Below are 22093 nucleotides of genomic sequence, written 5' to 3'. Positions count from 1 at the left end.
TTTTGCCACTTAATGGGCTGGAATTGAAATAGTACATCATTAAGGGCAGCACAGTTGTTCAGCTGAGCTAAAAGTGCTATGTGTAAAAAGTGCATGTGTGTTTTTAAGCGTCATCCAGCTTGTGTACATGGCGAGGCATGTCAAGATTTTTACAGTTGTTTTTCCCTCTCCTGATGGTTTGTACATCATAGAATCTTTCACACACTTTTGACAAACTTTTGAATACCACAAACTGCTTTTTGAAGACTTGTACTCTCAATATGTGGGTACATACTATTCAGAAAAAATACAATTAGCTTGCATTGCTTTGACTAATATATCCAGGTCATTGAAAACAGCAACAGACAATTTCTACCAGGTGTCCAACTTGCAACTAGAACATTGCCAAGTTGTTGATGTTAGTCTTGGATTCAACTTCTGACTTTAGAGATAAATACAATACTGATTGTTCCTCTGTTCAGTGTTGCCTGCCTCAGTTTTTAATGAAGTTTCTCAAACTATTTTCCACAGCACTTCCCTTTTATCTGTTGAAGCAAAGATCAGTGTTCTTGACCCGCTCTTCAGTGTTTCACGTCTTTGGTTTTATGTAAACTCTAATTTGATTCTGATTTATTTTGTAAATATTTTACTACAAGTAAAAGGGAATACAAGCACCACGAGTAATTTTGAACCACATCTCAACCACCTTGAGACTAGAAAATTGACAAGCACAGGAAAAAGATAGTCAAGCAGAGAAGACTTCATGTGCACCAACACACCCAGTTCTTCATATGCATTGAAGTAATTCTGACATACATCTAAAATTCAGCAGAAGTGTAAAGAAAAATCCAATAGAGAAGTCTTCATTACTGCTGCAGCTATACTTGAGCGTGTGAGAAAGACTCCCCAAAGACGGATATGTTGGCAGGATAAGGAGTCTTGGGCTATTGATTCACCTCTTGCAGCTGCACACTACAAAAGGTATTAATATATTACTGGAAACATGATGTATCTTAGCATAATAGCTTTGGCAGTTCAAGAGAGAATTCTTTAAGCGGTAGTGAAACATTCAGGTTAGTGAAATATCAGCATGTACTTGGTTTTCATGAATCTCTTGAGAAATGATTGAAGAATGCTGAGGGAAGGAGATATTAATCTTGTAAAAATGGCAACTTTTTATATGTACTGTATCTAAATAAAAAAAATAACTTTTACTGTGAGGGCAGTAATTTACACTGAAAAATTTGCTATTTTGATTTACCTGTGACAGCTGCATGGAACTAATACAATCATGCTTTCTTCTCTGTTTCCAAAGGATTTTGAACAATTTGGGCTTTGATTGCTTCTATTTTGATGTGATCATCTCACTCATTTCTACTAATGGCACCCAAGTGCAAAATTTGGGCCACCAACTGTTTATCTCGAGGCAATCTTTTGTAATTTCTTGTAAAGCCAGACTCCACAGTAGCAATGTGGGTACATTTTGGCTTTCACCCAACTGCAGAAGTAGAGTTCCACAACTTGGAGGAGGTAGAATTGGCTCCAGCATCCTGTCCAATTCTGCAAACTTGGAACGACTCCTCTAACCAAAGCTGCAAGGGGTTATTCATGCCATATCTACTCAGCAAAATTTGGCAACTAAGCTCTAAAAAATGTGCAGAGAATTTTATTTCTCACCAATATTAATTGTGAGTTTTATACTATTATTCTGGAGAGTTATTCATTTCTAATATTTGTGACAGTCAGACTAACCCCCAGCTTAGACTAATTTGGAGATTTCTCATAATGTTGTTGTGTTGCAACCGTGCAATGCATCATCTTTTATCTATGCATTTATTTCTGCCTGTTTTTTCAATGTTTTGAGTCCTTGAAAGAAGGTCAGCGGGCTTTGTGGTCTGTGGAGACAAAAATTAATCCATGGCTTTATCCCTGTTAGTCTCTCAGGAACATTCATGCAGCATAGCATGCTTTAAAATCATCAGCTGGTTTCTCTGTTCTTTGTTGTTGTTTTAGTGGTATATATCTCTCTTTTACCGCTAGACTTGAAAGAAAAAAAAATATATATATATATATATATAAAACAGTTTTTATTTCAAACATATGGGAATTCTAAGTTGCTGCTCAAAGTGTTTATTTCCTAGGAGTATGATAGACAGAAGAGAAGAAATAAAAAGTGGCAGCATGGCAGAATACATATCAAAGAGCCTTACTGTACATCAGATGATATAATCACTGAGCAGGGAGTTTTCTGTGTTTTTTCCTCTGCTTGTCAAAATAGCAAACAGACATGGTACATACACCCCAGCAGGTACAGTGGCTCAGTGTCTTTCTGCTGACACAAAAATACTATATTCTTGATATCTAAAAACAAAAGTGTGAAAGTTCCTTTTGCCGTTTCTAACAGTGGCCGTATTTTATAATTTTATTGTGGAAAGGTACATTTTATTTTAGTAATTCAATTTAAATTGTGACGCTCTTCATACATATATGGCAGTAACTAACCTATAAGCCCTCCTGTGGCATTGATGACGACCTGTTTGTTTCAGCATCGGTATTTAACTTGACTGGATCTGGTGTCTCCCATCTTCCTCTTCAGAATACCTCATGGACTGTTTTTGGAGTTTAGTACAGGCCAGTTTAGAGAGAAGTGTCTTGATCATTACAACAGATACTGGTACAAATAGCAACGTGGGCAGGTGCCAACTACTTGTGGAAAATTACATTTACCTCTCCATAAAACCTTACAGCAGAGGGAAATATAAAGTGCTGTTTTTTTTTTAATTCTATTTTATTTATTTATTTTTGCGATAGAGGGCTGCTCTGATTTTGAACTTGATAAAACAGTGAATCAACATAAGCCAAAGACATTGCTCCCTAAAATCACCATTGCAGACTCCAGTCCAGTCCACACGTGAATCCCCACAAACTCTTCTATGTTTATCTGTGATATATATATATATATGCCTTTTTAATGCCATTTTTACTTTCACTCAACCTTTTATTAATATGGTTGAATACAGCTCTCAGTGAACAACCAGCGACTTGCCATTGCAGACATTTTATTCACACTAAATTCTGCATGTATGTCAAGTTTTTAGCTGTTGCTGTGAGAGAATGCATGCTGAAGAGTCAGAGAAGTTAGACTGGATACACATTACATTTTGAAATGTTACTGTCTGAACTTTTGCCAACAAACGTATCTCACGGGATTTATTTACTTTTTGAATAATCTTGTGAATATAATTCAGCTTTAGTGTCTTTTGTTGCTATTGCCAGAGTTACTCTGAATACTTGGCCAGAGATTAGAACGAGACAACATTCAGTTTAACTTTTATTAGTAATTAGTATTAGTAATTATTAGGTCAAAACTTAAACAACTGACTGTTTTTTTGTTGTTTTTTTGTTTTGTTTTTTCCTCTTTATTCATCATAATTAAGAACTCGCAACAGTTTTGGTCTATAAATGCATCAAACAAAAACATGCATGTTGATATACTTTTTGGAGTTGTATCAAAAAGCAGATAAGGTCAAGAAATGTACTACTTCTATCATGGAACTCACTGCACAATATTTCAGTTTTATGCTTTATAGTTTTTGGAAAAACAAAACATTCAGTTGGTGGGATTCAGCAGGTTAGTGATAAAATAATCTTTTAAATCAATTTTAGCCATAAACGTCTAGTGATTTGTTACTTGTTTGGATTAACTCTTATTTTTTTGTTGATGTGGTGTTTAACTTCTTTCTTTTTTTCCCTAAGGTGTTTTTAAAGTACAGCTTTACTCTATGAAACTTTTAACTGAGCTGAACTGTATATCGACAAGGTGTTTTAAACAGTATTAGGTTTAGTTTTGTTTGAACTCACTGATCTATGTGAATCCAACAAGATTTTTTTTTTCCCTCTGGAGTTGCTGTTACATTCTGCCTGAAGCACTTTATAATATATTAATTATCTGATTGTGTTATTTAGTTTAAGCATTGCAAAAAATGTAAGTAAGTTAGTAAATGCAACTCATTTCTCAATTTCAAGAAATTAAAACTGCAGATTTATGATTGTTTTTATCTTTAGAGAAAAAAACAATCTAATTTCCCCACTATTTTATAGCACTTAGCATTTGTCATGATGAATTTGTGCCTGTTTGAAACACAGCACAACTGACTTTGAGGTACAGATTTATGCCTGGCAATTTGTGAAAAGCAGCATTAACGTTTCTTGTTGAACAAAGTGTTTTTATGGAGACTTTTTTCCCCTTTTGCTGTGACAGATGGTGAAAGTTATTCTTTCCATTTTCATCAACTCTACATTATTGTCCAGACTTATATTTATGGGTGCTGGGCAGCAATTTTTCTGCACTGTCGTCATCATTTAAAGCACAGATGAATTATCCCTCAGCTGCTGCAGATCAGCACCATAAGGCTAACTGCCACAGTGCCCATCTGATAAATGATCGCCGAAAAAACATACCAGAAGACAAATTCTCAACTGCTTCATTTAAACTTAACTATTACATGTGAAAATGACCTTCGCGTTCTGCCTTACCTTGGAAAAAAAAAAAGCCAACTTGTGACACATGCTAGGGGTGTGGATTTGTCTATAAATCATATAACCCGGTCCCACATGATGGATGTGATCACCCTTTAATACTGATTGGACCATTTCTAAATCAAATTAACATCTTTTAGCTCAACACTTTTGTTTCCCCTTCGACTCCAGAGCAGTCATGAACAACCCGGTGGAGAGTTTGTACACGTGTGTTTGACTTGTTTTCTTTTCCCTTGGGTTAGCCATGTTTACTTGGATAATTGACATTACTGAAGCTGAGGGTGATGTCAGTGACAGTCTGCGAACCTGCAAAAAGATCATTGTTAACACGGTCGTTTCAGTAGATAGATTATTTTAGTCGGGAGATGGAACTAGATGACCTAAAGTAATTCCAAATAGAGCTCTCCTCTTCACTATCCGTCAAAACCTAATTTTATCCTTGACATAGATCTTAAAAAAAAAAAAAAAAAAAAAAAACTTTTATATGCTTCACTGAGTATATGTCAGTGAAATATGAACTGAAGTTAAGCGGGGTCAAAACAAATTTTATCCACAGACATTGTTGTCAGCATTTTAAAGTGCTATGTTGCTTTGCTCCAGTAAGCTAGACAGCTCATTTGTTACAGGTGATTTTATGTACCTGCTCAGGATTAATATACTTCTGTTTGGCAGAAAAAAAAAATATTTAGTGATCTCTACTGTACTGCACATCACATCCAAAACACTGTGGTGTTTGTGCAATGAATAAAATAAAAGGATCTGAATCCTTTTAGCATAACAAAATACAGAGTTTATGAAAGAACTGGTCGATTTTAAAAAATTGGTATATAATTGGGATTGACCTTTGTTTGTTTTAGTAGGTGTGCAGCAAAGTTGACATTTAATAAAATGAATAACTGTTCCTTGTCAGAGTTTGGCCTTTGAGTCTATAGCTGTTGTAGAACGAGATGAGACCTAAGTATGATGGTAGAGAGTTTGGTGTGCTCAGTTACACAGTGATCTGATGGGTAACACGTTTGCTTCATAACAAATTGTCCTCTGGTTTGAATTGTGACAGTAAGAGAGCTCCTATGTGGAGCTGGCAAGTTCTCTTTTGTTCAGACTGACTGCATGGGGGTACTTCTTTCATGACAGAGATTTAAAGAATGACGAGGGCCCCGAGTCAGATGAACCCAGAGTGCTTGGGTTCAAGATCCACTCTGTACTCTTCAGATTCTGAGAAACAAAAACAGAATGGCTTCTCGAGCAACGAGATGCCCAGTTAGAGACATTGTTTACAAAGGTAACTGAATCAGAATGGGGAAACTGCTGTGGCAACTGGTGCCATCAAAGTCTTTGTACTTATAAACCAGCTGTTTCCAGTGTCTAAGAAAACACTTTCTGGACCCCAGTGTGGCTTCTGTCCATCTACGAGTTCAAGTGATATGATTTTTACAGCCTACCGACTCCAGGAAAAATGGCAAATACCATGACATTATGCCACCATTATAAATAAATCAAAAACCAACCTTATTTTTTTTTTACATTCATCAGTGTGTGAGAAATAGACCTTAGATTTTGGTCCACATTGACATGATGGGATCATTCAGTTGATGGATTTTCCAAAAGTCCATAATGCAAATCTCTAGTTTCACCAAATTTTAAAGGTTATCAATTGAACCTGGTTTTAGAGATTGCAGAGGCCATAGCAGTAGATCTTTGTGACATGGTGTGTTATGTTTAATCAAGTCCAATTGCAATAATCAACAAACACCAATAGTCATTCTTTGATTATTCCTGTTAGATTTATAGTTATAATGGCCAGTGTGTAGAAGCTTGATATCAGTACCAACATAAAGTCATGTAAACTTCATGTAAGTAACTTTCCTCCATTATTATCTAAATGGCGAGTGGTTATTGGTTATTTGTAGTTCTTTTAGTACTATCCTGAAAAAATATTTTACTTAAAAATAAGTCTGAAAATGGACTGAGAGGACTTTTTTTTTAACATATTGAAAGAAAATATCCAGTGGCTCCAAGCTAACTCTACTTCAGAGCGCAGAAAAAGTAGAAATTGTGTTAAAATTCTAGCTTAAAAGTGATGCTAAAAGCGATTCATAACTTGCCTTGACAATGATTAAAAGCTGTAATTTGTCAGGCTAGACTTTTAATCATCGCCACATGAACACACAAGAAGGGGCACAACCAATTCAGACGGGGCGGCACTGCCTCATAACCTGGCATTAATGGTCAGTTGACCAGTCACAAAAATAGATTACACCAACAAAAATCTAATGGTGCTTACATTTTTTTGCTTCATGCCATTGTAAGTTAAGCAGTAAGTGTTTTTATCACTTACTTGGTCAGTTTGACATAACAGACTCTGCTTGAATCTGTACATGTCATTTTTGCTCTATCATTATTTGCTTCAAATTTATAATTTGAGAAGAAACGCTCTTTACCTGACAAACTGTGTAGTGTGGAAAGCTGAAAGGGTGCAGATTTGTATTCATTTCTGTGATAATTATAAGAATTATTTGTCACCGAAATACATTTTACTCCTAGTCTATGGTGGGATGTGTGCTTTTCTATGTTCATGTATGTGAAATTATAAAAGGAGCTATAAATCCTCCCTCACAGCCCTTCAAACGGCTGACTCATACTACACTGATGCAATCCATCAAATATTCATCAAGATATATGAAAAATTGGTTGTCAGAACTCCACTGAGAATATCATTTAGGTCTCTGAGTTCTTAATCGACAGTGGACCAGATTACTGCAAATGTTGCCTCGACTCTCTGAATGTCATGACGGCTTTCGCACCAAAAGCATGAGGGACGTTCCCTGCTAAACACGGGCAGCTAAATACTTTGCAGGACTTGGACTGGCCCCCTGTAGTCTAATAAAAATCTAAGCAAGAATCAAGGTGCATATGAGACCCAAAAGTAAACAAATATTACTTTTCAAAAGCACAGTTTGACCAAGTGAGTGGGTCCAGATTAGGCATTATCCATCAGTACTCTTTTAAAAATCAAGCCTGACTCAGAGAAACAAACACACAGAGAAGCATGTGTGATTGGAAAACTACGTAAAACGTTTATTTATATTGCTTTTGAAATTACAGCTTCACCGAGTGTTACTAAAAATATAACATGCTTGCTGTTTCTCAATGGTAGTTTTCTTTGTTTGTGCAACACTAACTTATTTGAAATGTTCCAGAACAGAATCCATTTTGATCCAAAGATATGCACAATATTAATTTTGTCATCAGGTCTTAATGTCGTAATTAGAACATCTGTGTTTTAAGCACTTTTTGCATCATTCTTTCAACTCATAAAAAGATTATTGGTTTCCTTATTTCAGATGCTTTGTGTGACCCATAAACAGCTTGTCTTTAAGCACAATATGTTGGTAATGTACACAGACTATCAAAACGAAACCACACAGTCAGTACATCATCTGATTAAGAAAAGTATATTAACCTTGGCAAAATCTGATAAAGCTGCACCAAACAGAGTGTATATAGTAACTTATGGCAGGAAAACAAACGTCAAGAAATGTAAATGATAAAATATTACATTGAGATAAAATAAAAAATAAGTGTGTCTTTCTGTCTCTGTTCAGTGTATGAGAATTAACTTTCTGAATACTTTCTTTAAAGTAGACAACACTTAATTAAACTAACCATAATTTTGGCCATGAGGTTTTGGCTACTGCTGCCTTAACAAGTACTATGTTAATATTTTGTGTAATATACTTGTAATTCACATGCAAAATCCTATATTATTATATCCCAAATCTCTACTTACCAGTTTACTATTGACCTTTATTCTGGTCATCATGTTTTGTTAAAATTAAATAAAACAGTTTTCTCTGAAGCAGTAAAACTATGACACAGCTTGGCATGTTTCCACTTTGAAATGTCTACAGATCTACTTCTTCATTATGAAACTGCATTTGGGGTGTAGCTGTGAAATTCCTCAGAAGAAACCTTTACATTTTAAATATTTTAATACAGTATTTGCTTTACAGATTGTATTCTTCATTCTTTTTTTTTTCCCCTTAAAATCTCTTTGAAGCATTTTGCTCTAGTGGTCTTTCGTCTGAATTTACCTTTGCTCTCAATCACATCCTTACTCCAGCTTCTGAGTTTAATATCCTTGCCTGTCAATTGCAGCTGAGAAGAGAGCGACTTTGTTTCCTTGCTTTCATGACAGCTACTCTGAAAAGCTGGCCTAAGGGCAGGACCTCAACAAATTTTCTAAAGGCTGGCCAAGGCAGTCTTTGAGCTATTTTTACCACTCAATCCCTTATTTATTTAGTTAGTTAGTTCTACCTAACACATCCTTGTGATTCCATTTGTAAAATTTATAAAATGGATTAAACTTCTCTTGCTCAACTTAAAGTCAAGCCGCGAAAAGCCAAGCAGGACTCCCTAAGAAATACAACAGACAATGAAGCAGGAAGCTGAAGCAATGACTCATCTAGACAAATAAGAAGACTTGAGAATAAAGAAGATGATTTTCATAAAAACCATAAAACCATATTTACAGATGGTTAGATGAGGATAGAGCCACCCAGAACTTAAACTAAGCAATAATTGAAAGGCGTGAAGGTAAAGGTGTGCGATGTCAGGCCACACACACAGTAAGACCCACAACTAACCACTTCATCAAATTAATTTTACTGTCACTCACAATGTATTGTTTCTATCCACTCCTTTTTCTGAAAGCAGCCAGAGATTAAAATATATATATATATATATATATATATATATATATATATATATATGGATATGATTTAAACTATCAGAACAGAACAAACAAAAGTGACAAACTGGTAGCAATATATGCTTAACATAGCCAAAGATGATCTGTTGTGATGTATCGGGAAGGAAAATCTCTGAGAAAAAAAAAAAGAACTGCTTTTCTATAATTATTGACATTTGTTTTGTACATTTTTGAAAGGATTAAAGATTTATATTTCCATATTATAAATTACTTTATTTTCCCATCACTACTTACAGTGTTTGTATGGAGTTCACACATATGAACACTATTCTGTCCAAATTCTGTTTTATTTTGTTTCAACGCGTCTGTAAGAAAGAAGCAGTGTCCATTGTGGTAAAAGACATCCTTTAAGCTCGACAGATAGTAAATAACCAGGGTTAAAGCAATGAAAGTCGTGGCTTTTAGATTGAAAAGAAACAAGTGATTTTTTTTTATCGTCACAGCTGATTTTTAACGTACCCAAGTACTTCCTGAAGCCTAGATACTACCACACTGTGACCACAGGGGTGTTTGATTAAACGTGATTAGAAGACACTCAAAAATCATGCTGATACAGAAGAACTGGTAGACGACCTGTTTTTGTGATTCACGGGTGAAGACTTCATGCCCTGATTGTGTTAGAGTGCTTACAAGTATCATCCACATCCACTGGTGTTGGTTTTACTGTCTGACACGTTGCTCTGGGAAAAAATATATATATATTTTTTATTTTAGATTAAAAGGGGAATATTTTTCTGTCTCTACATGTTGTGTATTCTGAAAAACTATACATAGAAATTTTCATCTGATTTAAATTGCAATAGAATACAATGGCATGCTGCTGTACATACAAATAAATGTCATCAGCAAAAAATAATAATAATCCATGATCTAAAATTTTGATTTAGGAAATGTATAGGTTATTTTTTTTTTCTGTATCGTTCTCTGACTACTTAAGACTGGAGTATTGCTGGAAACTTAACCTAAAGAAAGGCGGAGTTTCGAGGTGCAGCAGCACGTTCTTGTTTAATGAGGTGGGTGTCTGTGGATTCTGTCAAAGACAGGCGCTGCTCGTTACAGTTTCAAGAGATTAATTTGAGAACTGTAAAGTTTTAACAAAACTTGAAAGGTGTGTACAAGTGTATGATCTGATAGTGAGTGTTTGTCAGACACAAATCTAATGGATGATGAGATACAATGAATGTTTTCACTTCTTTATTTTTCTACATCTTCTACGTCGTCTTTTTTTCTTGTCATAGCAACTCAGTGTCTGGGGTTTCACCAGCTTCTTAAGTATTTTCTGTGATTTTCAAATACTTCCAGGCCCTTTTTCCTTCACTGGATAAGAGGCATGTGTTTTTGGTGCCCTTTTGGGCTAAACGTGCTTCTACTGATTGCCCTATATTTCTGTAAATGTCACTGCACTGAGATACATCGATGTTGTAACCCTCCCACTTAACCAGCTCAGACAAAGTAGAGTTTGGTGGAGGTTTAATTTTATAGATAAGCTGGATAGCACTCAAAATACTTAAGAATCACACTTTTTAGTTGATATATTGACAATTATATGCGTTACATTGTAAAAATAGATTTAGTTGTTGTTATTTTTAAGCAGTATTTACTACACAGATAAACGAAGCATCTTAGTTGTTTTTATTGTCGTAAATTTATTATTCTTGTAAATTCATACATTTAAGCTGAATTTGAGCTCATGGTTGCATGTTAAACCTGCTCTGCCTCAATTCCTCGTTATTGCATTGTAATCATTGTTGTGGAAATATGAAGGTACTGGCAGGTTCCTACTCATCTTCTTAATTGTTGGCTGTCAAGACGCATTGAGAAGGTGGGATTCTTTGTGCTCTTCAGAACAATAGACAAATAATAAAGCCGACACCTGGCAGTATTGTTGCCGCGCCAAGATAATATGAATGATCCGACTCGTGTGAAAAGGATGCTGTAAGTTTTCTTGGAGTATTTTAATATCTCGTTCTTGACGTGTTTTCTGTGTTCTCTGACAGATGCCATGTTGATGGTCGCAGACAGACTGGTGGGACCTTTCAACATTGAAGCAGTTATAGAGCCAATTGATATAAAAATTTCGGAGGCTATTATGACGATGCAGGACAACAGCATGCAAGTGTCAGCCAAGGTACTGTATCTTGATCTTGTGTTATTTATGCCTATTTTTATTTAATTATTTATGTTTAATTATGGCAAATGCTTTCCCTGGCAGTAAAATACTGTGTAATTTACTGTGTCCAATGCCAAATCCTAACAGCAGCTGCATAAATTTTTTATAAATTGGATTTTATGATCTTATTTAAATTTCTCAATGACAGCAGTACACACAGCAGCCACTTTATTAGGTACACTTGTTTAATTGCTTGTTGTAAATCTGCCAATTACATCGCTACAACTCAGTAGATTTAGGTATCTGGTCGTCGTGAAAACAACTTGCTGGAGCTCTAACTGAGCATCGGCATCATAAAGAAAAAAAAAATATATATATATATATATATATATATATATATATATATATATATATATATATATATTAACACAACAAAATACAGATTTAGGTCATTTTAATGTTGGTCCTAGAGGAACTGCTCATCTACTAAGGAAATAATGTGTAACTAACTCTTGGTTAAACAGACAATGGTTCAGAAAAGATAAATATAGCCAGCAGTTATGTGGCAGAAAGTACCTTGTTGATGTTGAAGGTCAGAGGGGAACAAGGAGTCTGAAGTGATGGAAAGGCAACAGTCGCTCAAATAACCAGTTGTTACAATCACAGAGTACAATCACTGAACAACAGCTGAAGACCACACCAGGCACCACTTCTTTTAGCTAAGAACGGGAGACTGAAGCTGCAATTTGCAATTCAAAATTGGTAAATAATGGATTGGAAAAAAAACATTGCCTGGTCATTTGAGTCTATAAACACCATGGAAGCATGTTCAGCTTGTCAACGTTTCAGAATACTTGTGATCTCATGAAGTGGAGGATTTTTTCTTACCACATTCAGGGCCTTTTAGTACGAACTGACATGATTTAAATGTCACAGTTCACTATCATTGCTGACCATGTCCATTCCTTAATAAATTCTATTAAATGCATCAGCAATATTAATTAAAACAATGTTTTTTGCTTTTTTAATTACCGTCCCTTAATAATGATAATTATTGTTTAGGAACTTATAACAAGGAGCAGCTTAAACATGACTGTAGATGCCACACTTGACTTCCACTTCAAATTATTTTGTGAATTCTGGTCAGTCCTCATAAGTTGTGACAAGGTCCATGTGAATTTGATGGGCTGTCTTTTCCTGTATCAAGAGGGCTTGAAATGTGCAATTTTACCTATTGTCCATTCTCCTTGAGGTTTTGTTTGGTGAACAAATTGCTCTACGATTACAGCTTTCTCCAATATGTAATCTTGTTCTGAGGTTTTCTAAACATACCAGACTAAATTGCGTTGCAGTTGTGTCACTGTGTGGGACCACAACACACTGGAAAATTAAAAAAAAATCTGAGGACTCAAAAAGCATTAGACAAAGGCATTCTTTTGGCATGATTATCACACCATACCATGACAAATAATTAACCAACAGAGGAGTGCTAAAGACCAGTAATATTGAGCAAAGCATCTGAATAGACCTTACTGGGGTTACAAACTGGTTCAGGTGTTCCTCGGTTAGTATTTTAGACAAATTTTTAAATTCAGCATTCATTTGTGTTTTTTGGGTTCTCTTCCAAAGGAAACTGGTTTTCATCTATTCCACAGTAGCATTTTTTATAAACATCGATCCACTATTTCTTAGGAGGGTTTTCAGAAAGTGTTTCCTTTTGTGTGTTTTATATTCAGAGAAAAAGTCTCATTTGCCAGAATTGATGGAGTTTCAATGGCAAAATCCAAATGAATCCTGGATAGTCATTTTCTTTATTTGTGTGCATCTTTTTCCATTTTTCCATAAAAATATTTTTTGTGGTGGTACAGTTTTTCCCTTGAAGGTGAATAGTAAAATGGCAAGATTGATTTTTGCCTCCCCACCCACATGAGACTTGCCACTTTGAACATTAACCTTGGTCACTGATAAACACCAGTGCTTGATTTGTTTTGTCTCGCAGCCACAAATTGAGCTGGAAAAGTATTAGACTTTGGATTTTTCTTGAAATATATATATATATATATATTTGAGAGACACACAAATTCTTGTTCATTTTGCAAAGGTTGTTGCATTTTGCTCCGAAACATATCAGGCTTTGTGACATACAGATGTGTTGTTTGGCATTGTGGGAAAAAAGAAACAATTTTATTTGATAATTATGTTGAGAGATGCTGTTAACTGAGCAGTTTTCCGTTTTCAGATGCAAACAGAGCTTTCTGTTTTTCACACTTCCAGTCCGTTCTGTATGGTAACTGTGTTTGTCCTTGCTCTATTTTAGGTTTTTGAAGAGTGTGGTCAACCAAAGCCTTCAGCAATAGGCAGGTCTGCACGGGGCATCTCAGATGTATTTAGTAGTCGCTTTAGACCCTTTACCCCCGAACAGAGACCGACCACAGCAGCTGGAACAAGCCTGGATAGACTGGTATGTAGAAAGATAAGACAGAGTAAAGAGCGTTTGTACATGTTAAAATCCACCTTAATCACATAATGACACTGAAATGTGTGATATAAAACATTAAAAATATATGTATATATTGGTATGATATGCAAAAAGTAAATATGTTACTAATTGTATAAAGGCCAGAGTATTTAAAATATAAACATATTTTTAAAGATATTTGACGTAAATTGTCAAGAACTTCAGGATATTCAGTCGTTCTTACATATTTTGACAGCTAAACTGATTTCCAGAGCTCTTCAGAGGAGACGTTTCCTTTTTTTGGAAATATCATTGGCAGAGGCAAACTTGGTGAAGGCATGCTGAGCTTAAGGTCGACTAACTGGGACGCAAGTCCAAAGGCCAGAAAAAAAATAGAGGAATGTTCATGTAGTTCATGGACCTCCCAGGTGCAGTGTGACTTCTACCACTGCTGCACTCCGAGTAATGTAAAATATTTATATATATACTCCCTTCCAGGAGTTGTGGTAAACTCACAATGGTGCATGAATATAAAGCAAAAATAAATCTACACATGTGGTTTAAAATGTATTTTTTATTGTATATGAAACCACGGAGGCCACACTTACTGTTTAATAATTTAATATGTGTATCCATTTCCAAACGCAGGGTATGCCTTTACCTATAAATTTTGTTGTTTTGCTTTTTGTAGAAGATATTCACAAAAAAATTGATTTAAAATTTGGATGACTGAGTTGCAAAAGCTGCAACTCAGTCACTTGCACTGTGTAATGTTGTAGTTGTTAAATACTTTTATAGATTTAATTTTGTAATGAAACCAAGTAACCTAAATAAAGGCAGTGGTATGCTGTATTCAAGCATTGTGTCCCAACATATTTTTACTATATAAAAGTTAGCAACTTGTAAAGGTGCTGAAAGGATTTTAGTCAGACATGCGTCTCATTTTATTACAATTGTCCTTTGGATCATCCATGCCTCAAATAGTTCTTTACATAACTGTCTAACTGGGAAATCCATCTGTTAAAAACATATTCACACCTTTGACTAAAAGGTACAGTCATTAAACTTGGGCTGCAGAATCAGTTGAAAATGATTAAAATGGAAAAATATGCAGCATCACAACAGCTATTAAATGCTGCAGAGTTTAGTCTTAGTTTTTATTGATATAAAATTCTAATGGATAAATACAAAGATAACAGGGCAGATCCCTTATAATATTATTCTCGAATTATATGTATCTTTGCAAACAGCCCCAGCTTAAGAAATATAACTAAATCCTCTTACTTGCTTCAAGTCATAAAGATCAAAAAGAAGGTGAAAGGTAACTGTGCTTTTAGAGAAATTCTCTGAGTTATTCTAGTTTTAATAATGCATTACTACATGCATTTATACTTCTGCTTGTCAAAGATTTGAGTTTTCTGTAAATCAGTGCTTTGCTTAGAGTAAGACTAGTTTTCTATAAATCTGTACCTTGTGTAAATGTAAGAAATATATATTCATTCACTAACACATTATATGTCATATGAACCTACATCTACAGATCCACTAAATAAAACGATATTGAAAACTCTGTTATAGGAATATTATCACTAAGTGAAACATCATGTAAATTAATTATACACAGATGTTGGAAAGCATTTCTGACATGAAGATTTTCTGATTACAGTTAATGAAAAACCTGACATTTAAAATTGGAATATTACATCAGATCAATTTTTAGAAAAAAAGTTTCTTAAATGTAGCATTAATGAAAAGTAGATTTAAAACCTGTTTAAAAGTTGCCAAAAGGTACTTTTAAACTGATGCATTTAAATATGCGTTTTATCAAAATGCATATCTTAATTAATTGAATATAACAATATTATAAGTTTGTCAATTTTGAAAAGCTCTTCTAATTAAAAAACAAACACGAAAACTTCTGCTTTCAAACAACTTCAGACACATTTTTTTCACTTCAGATGTAGATTTTTATGCAGGTCTTGATTTATGCATTGATCTGAAAGTAAAAGATTTTTAAAAGATTTCACAGTGCCTCACTGGAAGTCATTGCGAATCAAATGGTTCGAAGTACTAAATCTCATAGGCTGGTGAATAGAATATTTCAGCAGCTCCATTTATCATTTAACTTTTTGCTTCGCTAACTAATAGACATTCTTTTGCTCCAATTCTCACTCTCACTCTCTCTGTTTCTCCAATGTCCAATTAAATCTCTTTCTTCTTCATTTCTCTGCTGCTCCCAGAGGGCTGTCTGGAAGACAATGCAACACAGTGTAAGCTTTCCATTCCTCTTCTTGATTTCACAAAGTCACCACTCTTCTGTTTTAATCAACCTGCCCAGCTCACTTCACTTCTTTATGTTTAGCATTGGTCCTGGTAACTTCTTTGACACATGACTGTTTAATCATTTCGCTCACGATGTATTTATATTTTTGATCCTGTCCCTGATATCTGAAATTCGGTGACTTACAGGTTCAGGGGTTAGGATTGCTTGTTGCTGCAAGGTAAATTTTGATCTGTGGGATTGTTTTCATCCTGCTTAAATGTTCTGCTGTAGCTTTGTTACCTACATTACTAGAAAAGCAGACCGACTGCATATATTTTGCTTGTACTTCAAGTACAAACCAGATTCCTAAAAAGTTGGGACACTAAACAAATTGTGAATAAAAACTGAATGTAATGATGTGGAGATAGCAAATGTCAATATTTTATTTGTAATAGAACATAGATCGCAGATCAAAGGTTTAATCTGAGTAAATGTAACAATTGAAAGGAAAAATATGTTGATTCAAAATTTCACAATGTCTACAAATCCCAAAAAAGTTGGGACAAGTAGCAATAAGTGGCTGGAAAAAGGAAATTGAACATATAACAAACAGCTGGAAGACCAATTAACACTAATTAGGTCAATTGACAACATGATTGGGTATAAAAAGAGCTTCTTAGAGTGTCAGTGTCTCTCTGAAGCCAAGATGGTGAGAGGATCACCAATTCCACCATTGCTACACAGAAAGATAGTGCAGCAATACCAGAATGGTGTTACCCAGCGTAAAATAACAAAGAGTTTTAAGTTATCATCGTCAACCGTGCATAACATCATCAAAAGATTCAGAGAATTTGGAACAATCGCTGTGCGTAAGGGTCAAGGCCGTAAAACTCTACTGGATGCTCGTGATCTCCGGGCCCTTTAAACGTCACTGCACCTCAAACAGGAATGCCACTATTAAGGAAATAACAGCATGTGCTCAGGAATACTTCCAGAAAGCATCGCCAGTGAACACAATCCACCGTGCCATCCGCCGCTTCCAGCTAAAACTCTACAGTGCAAAGAGGAAGCCATTTCTAAGCAAGCTCCACAAGCTCAGCCATTTGTACTGGGCCAGGAGTCATTTAAAATGGAGTGAGGCAAAATGGAGGGCTGTTCTGTGGTCAGACGATTTGAAGTTCTTTATGGAACACTGGGATGCCATGTCATCCGGACCAGAGAGGACAAGGATAACCCAAGTTGTTATCAACGCTCCGTTCAGAAGCTGCATCACTGATGGTCTGGGGTTGCATGAGTCCTTGTGGCCTGGGCAGCTTGTATGTCTGGAAAGGCACCATTAATGCAGAGAACTATGTTCAGGTTGTATATGCTCCCATCTAGACGTCATCTCTTTCAGGGAAGACCCTGCATTTTTCAACAAGATAATGCCAGACCACATTCTGCAGCAATCACAACATCATGGCTACGTAGGAGAAGGATCCGGGTACTGAAATGTCCAGCCTGCTGTCCAGATCTTTCACCTATAGAGAACATTTGGCGCATCATAAAGAGGAAGGTGCGACAAAGAAGGCCCAAGACAATTGAGTTGTTAGAGGCCTGTATTAAAATGATACATTCTCTCAGTTTAAACTTTGGATCTGTGATTTGTGTTGTATTGTGAATAAAATATTCACAATACAATAAAATAATAAACTGTGAATATCAGTTTTTATTCACAGTTTGTTTAGTGTCCCAACTTTTTTGGAATCCGGTTTGTATGAACAAAGTAATATACACTATCAACCATTTAATATTCAGTCAGACTGTTTTGATGCATTTTTTTGTGAACCATTTGTTATGATCAGAGACAACATTCAGTGCTGATTCTGCAAGAAGTTGTGTTACTACTTTAAATGTAAAAACACACTAAAAGTTTTTTTCTTAGCTTTTCAAATCTTTATTGATCAAAAGAAACAAAAGAGAGTTTTGATTATCTTTAATAAGAAAAATGTGGAAGCTGTAAAAATGTTCATATTTCTCTGTTAATCTATTTGATATTTTGGCTCAGTACAACTGTCTGCTAATTACTTAGCAACAATTGCTTTGTTTTGCTTTTCTCTTATTTGCTGACTTTTTTCAGCTTTTGTTAAATTGATGACTATGCAGTTACGATAAGTACGGTTACAAAATAGCTGTTTCTTTATATTTGACGAAAATTATTTTATTAATTGTGCAAATGAAAGCAAAAATGTTTTTTCTATGAAAACTCTATTAATTATGATCTACAAAATCACAGCTTTTATTAATCCTGATTTACAGAGAAAAGTAAAACTTACAAGAAATGATAGTCTTCCTGCCACTGTCTATTAAATCATCATCTCCAATAATAATCCCTCATAATTTAATACGGGAACTTAATGAGGGAACTGGTGCAATGGCTACTATTTAAAACTGATACTTGAAAATTAGAAGTCTTTGGCACAAAGACTTGACACGTGTTTCAAAGAAATACATTTAATTATCTTAACACTCAGTTACAAGTTTGACTAAAACAAAAGATGAAAAAGGATCCCTATTACGTCATGAAATAATAGTAATCATAATATAAAAAGTTCAAACTGAGAAACTCATTAAGACTGGACACTTAAATACCGTGTATCAAGCACCATGTGGCTTTTTACCACTTAGGCAGATACTGAAGGAAACTACTGAAAGGACAAAGTGAGACACAATCATGTTAACAGCAGGATGAACAGTGTAACAACCAATTGCCTGCATGACATTAGCATTTTGCTCAAAGTATTGTGATGCCTTATTAAATCCTCAGAAGGTGACAAACTAAACACTATAACTTATTTTCCAGAAAGTGCTACTACTTGAAAATGCTGATTAGTTGGTCTGGAAACTGAAGTAAAATAACTTATTTGACAAATATTTATGTAAGTAGCACTTAGTATGATATAGATCTCGTAAAGGTTTTAGAATTAATGAATGAAACAACATAAAGTAAAGGACTTGACAGGGTGAACTTGTAACTGAGGGGATTTTTCTACAACAAGCAAGAGATCAAACCCAGTAAGTTTCCATAGAGCAGAAATCTGCAACCTACACTTCTGAAATAATAATAATTAAAAAACATTTTTTAATACATTTAATATTATAACAAATGCAGGTTTTAGCAGCTTGCCATATAATAATTGCATTAAATTTCCACAAAACTAAAACGGCACTAAAAGTAACAGTAATAGTTTTTTTAGATATATTTTTCTTCTCATTCGGTTGGAAACTTTATCCTTTTTGTGCATCATTTTCCACCAATAACATCTCAGAAAATGTTGTCATTTCTCATCGAGCGTCTGGGCTTCGTATAGAGCCCAGACAAGGGGCTGGATTTTACGAGCCTAGATCTGTGAGTCACAGATGAGTCCAGATTTACCTTGTTTCAGAGTGATGGCCGGATCAGGGTAAGAAATAATGCGTTCATCATGTTTAGTGCACAAGCCGGTAGGGACAATAATATTATCTGTTATTAATCAACTGCAGATCTAATCTGCAGTTGATTAGATCTTGGGTCAGAAACATTATGTGCCCAAAGAATAAGGTCAGCCGCAAACCAGCTGTTTTGATAAGTCACAAGAACGTATCAAAACAATACTACAGTGAATTTGTGTTGTATTAAAAGCAAAAGACAATCCAAGGAATTGTTAAAGTGTGACCTTTTTTTGGAACAACAGTAAATTAATATTTGTTCGGTGAGTCTGGGATAGTAGTACTGATACTAATCATCAAACAGTAATGGATTATTCATTAAAGACAAGCTTTAGTCTTGTGGCATCATTATTTGTGGATATACAACTAGTTATTTTTGGTTAAAACAATATGCCAAACATGCGGCTGCATGTTTAATTAAAACATGTTTATTTTGTTCTCTCTTTGTGTGTCTACAACCGCATGTTTTCACGTAAGACATGCCAGGCTTTTACTTTCATCAAAATTCTGCTTATGATTTGTAGTTTATATTTGTTCATTTTGCTAAGGTATTATGCCTCCAAGAGTTAATACTGTAAATAGGAGAAACTGTTCACACAAGTGCATAAATTAGCAATGTGTAGTACAGGAATTAGACAAGAAATAATTTAAAAGATGAAGTGGGAATGGTGTGATTGAACCACCTACCTGATAATTGGTAGATAGCAGCTCATACTCCCAGTATGCAGTTTTATATATTTTAATTTCTTTATCGCATACATAATGCATTTTATGTTCACAGATCAAATGATTTCCAGAGCAGGAGAACTTTACTGGAGTTACACTTTATATTGGCTTAATTTATTCAACCAGTAATGAACAGGTGTGTGATGGAACGATTCTGACTGACATTTATTTCTCTGTGACTAAGTCATGTTGTTGACAGAACATTATCGTTAGTTTCCCCATTACACAAATGCTCCCTGAAAAGAATTTTAATGGATGGCCTAAACAGATTCAATCATTGATTTGTTTGACCATTTTCTAAATATTTTAGACCTTCTTAATGGATTGTTTGTAGTTAAGTACGTTGAAATGGGGGATGCAGTTGGAAAGAAAGCAAATTAGTCATTAGCAGCGGCCGGGCCTTTTTCCACACTCCATTTAACTTTGTTTTTGCAGAGGGCCAGGATCGGGAAATGATCTAGCAAAAAATAAATAAATAAAAAATACAGGAGACATTTTTCTTAGAGTGGAAAAAACGGTTAAATAAATGATCAGTGACTCCAATTACATAAAATAATTTAATGTTGCTACACATCATTTAGGTATAGTTCAGTATACTGAGGATTTGTTTTGTAAAAACACTGTAGTGTGAGTGCTAAGGAAATATGAGAATAATACATTTGAAAGAATGAGAAGAGGCCCAGAGCTGATCATCAAACTGAGCCTCTGAAATGGTATTGGCACTGGTCCCATATGTAATTCTTTTTTATGCCTGGGTCACTAGTTATAGAAAAATCATTTTCTTTGTTACAATAGCTGACACAAGTATAAAATAAGATCAGTGGTAACACAACCAAAATTGCAGAATCTATGAGTCATGCTCCAAAATGGATTCAGCTATAATTTTAATGGAATTGGGGGATATAATGCAAATCTTTTTAGTGTACTCTATCTTTTTAATGGTTTGAGCAGATGAGCAGGGGGAAAAGAACAAATGTTGAAAACAGCTAATCACATTGACATGCTAATTTGCTATACTTGGCATGCTGGGCTGATGTTTTAACAGCAGTAACAACCGTGGGGCATCCATGCTGTTGAGATTTTCTAAACTGTTTTCCTAATTGTTTGAACAAAGATTTTGCTATATATATATATATATATATATATATATATATATATATATATATATATATATATATATATATATATATATATATATATATATATATACATTTCTTTTCTTTTTTTTTGCAGTTTGGCTTCTTTAATCAAACTCAGAATAATGGCAGGTAGAAAGGAAATGAACAGTTTTGCATTCTAGGGTGTTAATGTGTAAATGAACAGACATTTAGCAGCTTGTTAAATTATTCAAAACCTTACCACAAATATAGAAAAACATGCAATACAAATGCCACCTTGTTGTTTAAGCACAAAGCCAGCATGAAACAGGTAGTTTTCACTGTCTTTGGCAGCTTTAGCTATTTTTAGTGGAAAGGAAAAAAAAACACAATCTACTTTTTGAATTGTGTTCATGAAGTGTGCCAAGATAAACAAATACTTATTGTAAAATCGTAAGAAAGGTGGAGGATAATGTGCAGGTCATAATCATTTCAATAGATTATTTAAACACCTTATTATATGACTTTAGAAGTCGGTTTATTGTAATGTAATGGTGAGAGCTGGTTTGTCTAGTACCTATTACGGCTAAATAGAGGGTAATGAAGTGATCCATCGAAGGATAATTTGGTGTGTCAAAAGAGATACATTTGTGACAGTGATTAATGTGCAATCAGCCATCCT

General features: G+C 34.8%; 1 protein-coding gene across 4 annotated transcripts in view; it reads left to right on the top strand.

The window, feature by feature from the left end:
• Positions 1 to 22093, top strand: part of gpc6a (glypican 6a) — a 189995-nt gene that overhangs the window by 137917 nt on the left and 29985 nt on the right. For 3 of the 4 annotated variants that reach the window (XM_088004241.1, XM_088004243.1, XM_088004244.1), the window contains 3 exons: positions 11287 to 11417; positions 13717 to 13860; positions 16098 to 16127. In XM_088004241.1, the coding sequence (XP_087860367.1) occupies positions 11287 to 11417; positions 13717 to 13860; positions 16098 to 16127 (305 nt within the window). The remainder of the gene's footprint in view (positions 1 to 11286; positions 11418 to 13716; positions 13861 to 16097; positions 16128 to 22093) is intronic. The other variant, XM_088004242.1, reaches the window with a different exon arrangement.

Source organism: Poecilia mexicana, unplaced genomic scaffold (assembly GCF_051168715.1).
Source record: "Poecilia mexicana isolate PSO_F unplaced genomic scaffold, ASM5116871v1 scaffold_3, whole genome shotgun sequence".
In the NCBI taxonomy this organism is placed as follows: Eukaryota; Metazoa; Chordata; class Actinopteri; order Cyprinodontiformes; family Poeciliidae; genus Poecilia; species Poecilia mexicana.
Note: the sequence above shows the minus strand (reverse complement) of the source record. Positions and strands in the feature narration are given on the sequence as shown.